Source organism: Elephantulus edwardii, unplaced genomic scaffold (assembly GCF_000299155.1).
Source record: "Elephantulus edwardii isolate Elephantulus edwardi_28Jun2011 unplaced genomic scaffold, EleEdw1.0 scaffold00062, whole genome shotgun sequence".
NCBI classification, from domain to species: Eukaryota; Metazoa; Chordata; class Mammalia; order Macroscelidea; family Macroscelididae; genus Elephantulus; species Elephantulus edwardii.
This window is the reverse complement of record NW_006399812.1, coordinates 632,710-641,573: the sequence shown is the minus strand read 5'-3', so window position 1 is coordinate 641,573 and position 8,864 is coordinate 632,710. Positions and strand designations below refer to the sequence as shown.

At 34.7% G+C, this 8,864-nt stretch overlaps 1 protein-coding gene across 1 annotated transcript in view; it reads right to left on the bottom strand.

The window, feature by feature from the left end:
• EIF5B (eukaryotic translation initiation factor 5B) overlaps positions 1–8,864 on the bottom strand; it is a gene marked incomplete at its 3' end in the record, with an annotated part of 91,235 nt that overhangs the window by 46,794 nt on the left and 35,577 nt on the right. Inside the window, exons 7-12 of the mRNA XM_006887854.1 lie at positions 7,036–7,128; positions 6,642–6,644; positions 6,220–6,309; positions 5,377–5,451; positions 4,121–4,123; positions 1,568–1,848 (exon numbers count right to left, since the gene is read on the bottom strand). Coding sequence (XP_006887916.1) covers positions 1,568–1,848; positions 4,121–4,123; positions 5,377–5,451; positions 6,220–6,309; positions 6,642–6,644; positions 7,036–7,128 — 545 coding nt within the window. The remainder of the gene's footprint in view (positions 1–1,567; positions 1,849–4,120; positions 4,124–5,376; positions 5,452–6,219; positions 6,310–6,641; positions 6,645–7,035; positions 7,129–8,864) is intronic.

Here is an 8,864-nt window from a genome sequence, read left to right as displayed (position 1 = left end):
CGCAGGAGAGGAAGGCCCTCTATGAGGTGGATTGATTCAGTGACTGGGATAATTGGGATGGGAATGTCAGAGAGAGTGCGATTGGCACAGGACAGAGCAGAGTTTAGGGCTGTTGTACATAGGGTCGCTATGAGTCGTAGGCAACTCGACGGCACATAACAACAACAACACATAAAAATCATACCTTAAAATAGTTTATGAAAAAAACTACAATTTTCACAACGTATTGCTAAATTGGCTGGAGGGAAATGTATCTATAAACATATTCAACTCTTTAATTTTTTCTTTTTTTAACCTCATGCACAAACCTATTAATAAGTCTAGGAAGTAGGATAATGGGGAAACATACTTTCTGTTTAATATTCTTTTTTCTTTTTAATTCTGCAAATATAATACAGATATTTGACCAATCTCTCAAGCATCACTACAGAAAGGAACTGGTTTGAATACACACAGTAAGAATACAACTGGCATACAGTGAACAGAATCCAAGAATACTGATCAACATTCTACAAAGAAATATCCCTGTAAAAAAGAATTACCTGGCAAAGAAATCACCAGTGCCAAAGTTGAAGAACGCTAGTTTAGAACAAGAGGCTGCCTGGATCCTTTGGAAAAGGATCAGAAAATTTAAAAATTCAGGAAATTTATTCCTAGCTCAACTTCACAGAAGAAATATAAAATAAAATTAAAACCCTCATATTTAGCTATTCAAACAAATCTGAAAAATCACAATTATATATGGAAAGATAGTTAAAACTACTTTCCATTTTAAAACTGTTATACATTCTCAAGCTAACTACTTGTTGTAGTAGATAATTTAAACTTTAAACTAGGCTGGCAGACTAAAAAATGCTTTCTCTTGAAGTGTAGTGAGTCTGCAAAATTAAGAAATACATACATAGCCATATATACATGGTCTTTACTAAACAGAAGCATCTTCAATCCCACCAAATTTTAAAAATTAGTTAAATACATTAGCACATAATGCTTGACAGTTATATTGCTTTCATTGTTTTAATTTTGAGTGGCATTTCAAAAAAAGTAGTTTATGGTCAATGTTGGTGTGCCTTCTTTTTATATTTATTCAGAGGTTTTATTTCCTTAAAAAGTTTGGAATCTAAATTGCATGGTGGAGAAAACTGAGCAAAGCTTTAATTAGCCTTTTATTAATCAAGCTATTAAGGCCCTCTTTCACAACTACTTTGATTTAAGATGCTTTCTATGGGATAAAACAGTTTTCTTCTAAAAAAAAAATTAGTCAAGTAAAGACAATCACAGAACCAGCAATTATAATATAGAAGAGATATGCTCAAAATATCTCCGCACCTACACATGGATCACCACTCAAAGGACATATTAATACTTGAGGGGGAAAAAGAACAAATGATGAAACAGTAACTTAGAGATAATTACATTAGAATAAACAAGCAACCATATATCATTTAAAAATAGAAAACTGGCTCTGAAAATCTATTTTTAAAATATAGTTAAGTTAAATATTTTAGTTTTATGAGTTTAATGATTATAGATAGTGGAGATACAAAAAAGAAGAAAAAACAAGTACCTCAATTCTCCGCTTAGCTTTGTCATAAGCCCTTTCTTCTTTACTTCGATCATCTTCAGAGTCATATTCAGATTCTGAGCTCATTTCTTTACTTGGTTTTTTATCTAAAGTTTTTGCTGTATCTTTTCCATCTGACACCTTTTCATCTTCTTCATCACCTTCACTGCCTTCGCTTTCTCCTTCTTCTTCTTCCTCTTCTTCACTGTCTTCTTCTTCCTCATCTTCTTCCTCCTCTTCTTGCTCAGGGTTTTCTTTAACTTCTATATGCACCGTATTTCCTTCTTTAAGGAAAAGATTTTTTAAAAATAAAGTTAAAATGATGCATTTAAGTTAAGATACAGAGACTTTAGGTAAAGTAATAAAGCAAATACACTAGTTAAAGCAGTAACACTAACATTACACTATGGCATTAATTCCACATAATCTTTATCTTAACTGCAACATTAATCTTAACTGCAACATGTATTTATATGTTACATAACGAAAACAGTCATTTAGCAACTAAAGCATTTAAAAACTAACACAAAATTCTTACTGAGGTTGATAAAGTATTACTGAATCAGGATCTAAGACAGGCAGAAACTCAGGCAAGGTTAGCCTAATGTTTAGTACTCCTTTTGCTTTGGGACCATTTCAGAATCTGAGAAAACAATGTCAAAGGAATCTAAGGAATAGTCTCTTGGCGCTAGGGGGTCTAGACATTCAGACTGCAGAATCACCAAAACTTAGCGCAAAAGAGGTACTGGGTGAATGGCATTGGATAACCCACTTACTGAGGGGTAAAATCCTAAAAGCTACCTTCCCTTAGAAGAAATGATGACGTTTAAATAAAAAGGGCCTCCCCATTACCAGTAGGTTACATTTAGATCCTCTCAATCTTGAATATGAAACATATACACTATCTTTGCCCTCAAAGATTTCCATAAATACATATAAAAACTTATACACACATATATATCATGCATATAAAATATGATACATACACACATACAAATACTATTTCTCCAACCATGACCTATTAAAGGCAACAGACTGCCTTATCTTTTTATCATAGAGTACCTGGTGGATTTGAACCCACTGACTTTTGGGTCAGCAACCCCAAACATTATGAATTATGCCACAAGGGGTGAAGCAGATATGCAACAAGAAAGACAGACAGAATGACAGATAGACATAGAAAGGCAGAGAAAAGGAATACAAATGTACAAAGCATATGAGGAAAACAAGCACAGAGACCCAGGACACTTCTATATATTGGCATTATGAAATCAAACTTTTAAAATGATCAGACTTAGAACCTCAAAGAGCAAAAGAGTAAAAATCTTAGAATTAGAAATTATTTTTAAAATGCTACATAGAAATTCTAATAATGGGAAAACGGACAAAATTAAGAACTCAATGAATGGGTTTAAAAGTAGAGCAGAAACGGTTGAGAGATTAAACTAAAATGAACATTAGAAGAAAAATCTTAAAACCAGAGACTCAGTATGGTAGAAAATAAGGAACGTAAGAAGAAATTCTGTCACAGGTGTAACTGGAATCCCTCAAAAAGCTAATTGCTCAGAACAATGCAAAACTGACAAAAACATAAAACCAGATATTACAGAATTCTTACAACTTCAAAATAGAGTAAGAAATTAACCTGTGGGTAGATATCATGATTAAAACAGTAAAAACGGAAAATGTAGGCTGATCCCTAACCTTTTTAATAAATAAGCACAGCAGAAGTTAAGACTGGGGAATGATAAAAAAAAAAAAAACACCCTAAAAAGAAATGTTAACCTAGAATACTCCTTTCTCTATAAATATATTAAAGGGTTTTAAAAAAATATATTTTTAGTAAAGCTAAAATAGCATTAGTGTCAATACTATACTCTATGCAAATTACACATGTGTTAGATGATGCTTTTGCCCACCAAATCATCCTTCCATTCCCTTCTCTTTTTAAGGTATGGGTTGAAAAATCAGCACAGTGCACTTAGAGAAACAGCTAGCTAGCTAGCTAGAACACAGCTGGCAAAAATCATGTAACATGAGATTTATTTACACAAAAATGAAGTAAGTTGCAGATCAGTAAAAATTGGCAAAAGTTGTATGATACAAAAAAGGTTATGTGGTATATTTATAGTAATGACATTTTTTAAAAAAACATTAGCTTTTGATCCTCACACACAGAATTTGATGATTTCTGATTATGAGCCTAATAATGTATTTAATGCTTCTTTGGCCATCCACAGGGCAACTAATTGGTCTTAATGGACCTGAAGTAACAAAGGAGAATCAAGAACAAAAGACAATGAAATGCTTTCATGAACTTTAAATTTTTTTTACTATGAACCAAAAGTACTGGACAGTGCCTGGTTACCACTACTGAACTTTTGATTAAACAATATACAAAAAAGAATCTTCATCAAACCCAGAGCCACGGAGTTCTGGTGGCCTCGTAGTAACAAGCTGGGCTACAATCCAAAAGGCACATGGTTTGAAGCCACCAGCCGCTCTGTGTGGAAGAATGGACAATCTCCTCCCATGCTATTTATTGTCTCTGAAAACCCACTGGAAGGTCAGCTATGCATTGATTCTGACTTGAAGGCAAACAAGAACAAAGACACAGAAGATGGTGAACCCTGAAACAATTACCTTAAGATTTTACCTTTAAACCTTGAGCTGAAATTATCTTCTCATGACTTCATAAACCAAATAATTTAACTTAGTTAAGAATGTCCGTCTTGAGCATTATGCTTTTTTTAAGATCTATTTATATCAAATGAATATTTATGATAATTGGTCATATGCTTGGTTGTAAAGCAAGTCTCTCAAAAGAGTTAAAGGACAGAATCAATTACTGACCACAGTGAAATATTAAAATGATAATCAGAAAACCCTTACATGTGGAAGAAATATAAATCAATCGATCAATCATAAGTAAAAACAAGTAAGATATTAAAATGGAAATTAGAAACTATTAGCGTATCAAAACTTCTGAGATTTGGGTAAAGTCATTCTTAAAGAAAAATATATAGCATCAAATATGCACATTAGGAAAAAACGCTCAAAAATCAAGAAGTCGGGGAAGGGGGGCGGGGGTGGATAGTACACCAATGAAGGAGGTTTTCTTTTGCTTTTCAAGGAGAGGAGTGAACTGGGGCAGGGGGACAGGGAGAAAAGTGCAATAATGAATGAATGGAAATCCAAAATCTCTGTAAATGTTCATTAAAATTAATAAAATAAATTTTTTTTTTTAAAAAATCAGGAGTCAAACAACCACCTCAAAACCTTTAGGGGGAAAAAAATTCAAACAAATTAGTGAATACAAGTCATAAAGGATAGAAAATAATGGGAGGAAAACCAACAATTTTCATTCATAGTGATTATCACTACTGTTGAGTTGATTACAACTTAACAGCAATCCTCCATCAAGGCTTCTGGAGCTGTAAATCATTGTAGGAGAAAACTGCCTATCTCTGTCCTTCCAGAATAGCTGGTAGGTTCTAACAGCTGGCCTTAGACTTAACAGCCTATTCTATACTATTCCCCATGGCTCCTTTCATACCAATTAGGGTTTTACACTTATATAACTGAGTCCCATTTATAGCATCATGACTAAGACAAACGTATTTTAAAAATCCAAGGCAGTTTCAAGGCAGTGAAATTCACATGAGAGTTTAAGAATTACGGCAAAGGAGAGAACAAGACTTGCCTATATCAACAGGAATGTTCAGAGAACTATCCTATTAAAGAGAATGGCTATTCATTTAAATGTCCATACCTCCAATAACTGTTAGATTTACTAATATGTGGTTATTTACCTTTTTCTCTTTCCTCATCACTGGCCATTGCTTCCCAATCATCTAACCCACCATCCTCAGCTTCTTCTTCCTCTTCTGTAAACAAAATTTTCATTAAAAGTACAGAATTTACCTAGGAAAAGATTGCTTTACAAAAACAGAAACGTTATGTTATGGCATAAGAATTATCTTTTCAAAATGGCTAACTAACAACTTGTAAGTTGTTAACACTAAGTGATTGACAATTTACTACTTTTTTAAATGTCTCATAATAAACTTAATGACGTTTTTATATTTGAAATAATTAAAAAGCTAGACATCTAGATGTTAAGAGTTTCCTAAAGATCCCAAAATGCATTCAGTATTTACTTAAGGAAAGATAAAATGTCATGTATCTTTTTGTAAAAAATCTCAATCCATCCTATAAATGTAAGAATTTACAATCAGACAAAAATGAGACATGGGGCATCTGCTTCACTGCAGTAATTATTTTCTAACAATAATAATTTCTAAGAATAAGTCATCTTGAGGAGGAAGACAGACTCAGAAACCTTTACCTAAACATCCCTGATAATTAGCAATCCTTTTGCTGGCACAAATATGACCTAAAATATTCACATAAAAATGAATAAAGCTGAATTTTAGTTACCAAATAGAACCTGGTCTCTAACAGGTTTAAAATAATTAAAATGATTCAAGCTTCATTTCTGTACTTTTTCAAGATGGGAAATGAAATGGTTTAAAGAATTATGAGAAGAAAAGGCTATACAGAAGAACATTTCTGTCCCCAAATAATTTAATGGATAATTAAACAGCTATGACAAAACAAGAACACTTATTAGGAAACTGGCTAGTAATACCAACCTGGTTCAACAGGAGGTAGTGTCTCTTCTTTGTCAGGTACACCCTGTTCAACAACTTGAATAGCAGCACTTAATTCTATTGGTTCTGACACTGACAAAAAAGTAGAAATGGGGTTAGTAATCTTTTTACCACACATAATTTCTGTGTATTTTTTCCACACACAGATGCTCCTTTAAATGTTGAACGAAAAGCAGTAGGGTAAGCCTCACTCTCCAACAAGATTAGAAAACACTGCTTAAATATCAGTAATACTTTTGTTTTATAGGAACCATGTTTTTGTATCCAATGAACAGAATGCAAAATCTCAGAAAATATACAAGAAAAAATAAAAATGTAGGTTTCCGTTCTTCAGAGTTAATAATTACGGTTCATAGAGTTGCAGGTGTTGTTTACTGTAGAGTCGGAACTGAACCATAGCTGACCCTCTGACAGGTTTTCAGAGGCAGTTAATCTCATGGGAGATTGCCCAGGCTTCTCCCACAGAGTAGCTGGTGGCCTCAAACCATATGTCTTTGGGATTGCAGCACAGCTTCTTGCCAGCAGATCACAAGATCAGGCTAGAACAGATTTTTTTTTTTTGGTTAAAGTTACTTTTCATTAGCTTGCCATCTCCATCAGGCGAGAATGAAATGACAACAGTAAAAAAACCACCAGGAGAAAATATAGCTAAACCCTATTTTTGAGAGAAAAAAAAGGAGAATGAAAAGCTTAAATATCTATTTTGAATTTAATTTTTTTTTAAAAAGACAGTTTTGAAAATTGTCGAGAAAAGGTAACAAAATAGTTTTTAAATAAAATGCTATTTTATATACAAACCTTTATTTTCTAGATGTTGTGCTTTTTTCTTTTTTTTATCTTCATAAATTGGCCTTTTCTTTGGCAAAGAGTCTTTTGATGGCACTTCAACACCTAAGAAATTTTTTAAAAAGGGAAAATAGTGGGTTTACACTAATTACTTACATATTACCTTAAAAATATTTCATTCCTCAGACCTAAACATGAAAGACGCTAAAACATAAAAGAATATTTTCATGCTTAAAAATTTTTTCTTATGTGAAAAAAAAAAGTTCTCTTATAGGTTACATTTTTCAATCTTTGTCGATGTACAGCTGAGTTTTAACAAATACATGGTATTATGCAAGAACCAGCCAAGAAAGATGCACAATTCCATCATTCAGTGATGATGTCCCCTGTAATCAAACCCTTATTATACTTCCTCTTAATCCCTGGCCACTACTGATGTAGTCTGCAACACAAAAGATCACATGAATGGAATCTTACAGTCTGGTTCTGTCACTATTTTAATAATTTTGAGTCATCCATATCTTGTTGTATGTATCAGTACTTCATTTCTTTTTATTAATGAGTAGCCTTTCACTGTATGGATGTACCACAGTTTGTTTTTCCATTCAACAACTAACAGTCTAGTCATTTCTAGGTTTTGACAATTATATATAAAGCTACTATTAACATTTATGTACAGGTTCTTGTATAAACGTATCTTTTGGGTAATTATTTGACGGGCAGATACATGGTTAACTGGACAAGAAATTTTTTAGATTTTAGTTTTTTTCCCCCCTTAATCCATTTTAGTATTTCAAAAGAGTCTCAGTAAGTGAAATGCCGAAGTACTGTTGCTGTATGCTACTGAGTCACAACAGAAGGAGATGGTCCATCTTTCCGCTATGGTACAGCCAGTAGATTCGAAGACCCTGTATCTGTTCTGGCAATGCAGCTCCACACCCAACTAGCCTACCAGAATTGCTTAGTTAGTAGATTGAACTCACCAGCCACTCAGCAGGAAAGATGAGGAAGTCTCTTTCTATTAAGATTTAGCACTTTTTACATCCAAGCAGATACATGCACACCCATGTTTATCGTGGCTTTCTTGGAAACAACCTAAGTGCCCATCAACAAATGAATGGAGAGAGAAGCTGTGATATATTCACACAACGGACTACTATGCTGCACTGAAAAGCAAGGAACTCAGGCAATATTATTCAAAATGGTGACCCCGGAGGACACTATGCGGAGTGAAGTATCTCAGTCAAAAAAGGACAAATACTGCGTGCTGTCACTGTTGTAAAACAGGACTGATCTCGGGGTTGGGGGGGGAGACTGCGAAAGAGGGGTTCAATAACATATACTGCATTGAAACAGATGAGGGAGAAAACTGTTTAAAAGGCATATGTGATTAGGTATTTTCGTCATGACAGGAGTCCAGAGCGAAGGCTGCATAGTGGAGTGGACCTGGGGGGTTGTTGTTGTTGTTATGTGCCGTCAAGTCGTTTTCTCTAATTTCATGTTTTAAAAATGCTATATCCTCTGACCACTCCTCATGGCGGCGGAAGCTTGGGTGCGGTACAGTGGTGATTGAGCGAGCCTGGCGGGGCGGGCGCCGAGCTCTGGCCTGGCCTCCACGTGCTCCCCGGGCTCCGCACTCCTAATGCTTCGCGGCTGTTGAGTTCTTCCTGGCCGGGACAATGGTGAAATATTTCCTGGGCCAGAGCGTGCTCAGGAGTTCCTGGGACCAAGTGTTCGCCACCTTCTGGCAGTGGTATCCCTACAGCAAACATGTTTTGACGGAAGACATAGTACACCGGGAGGTTACCCCTGACCAGAAACTCCTGTCCCGGAGACTCCTG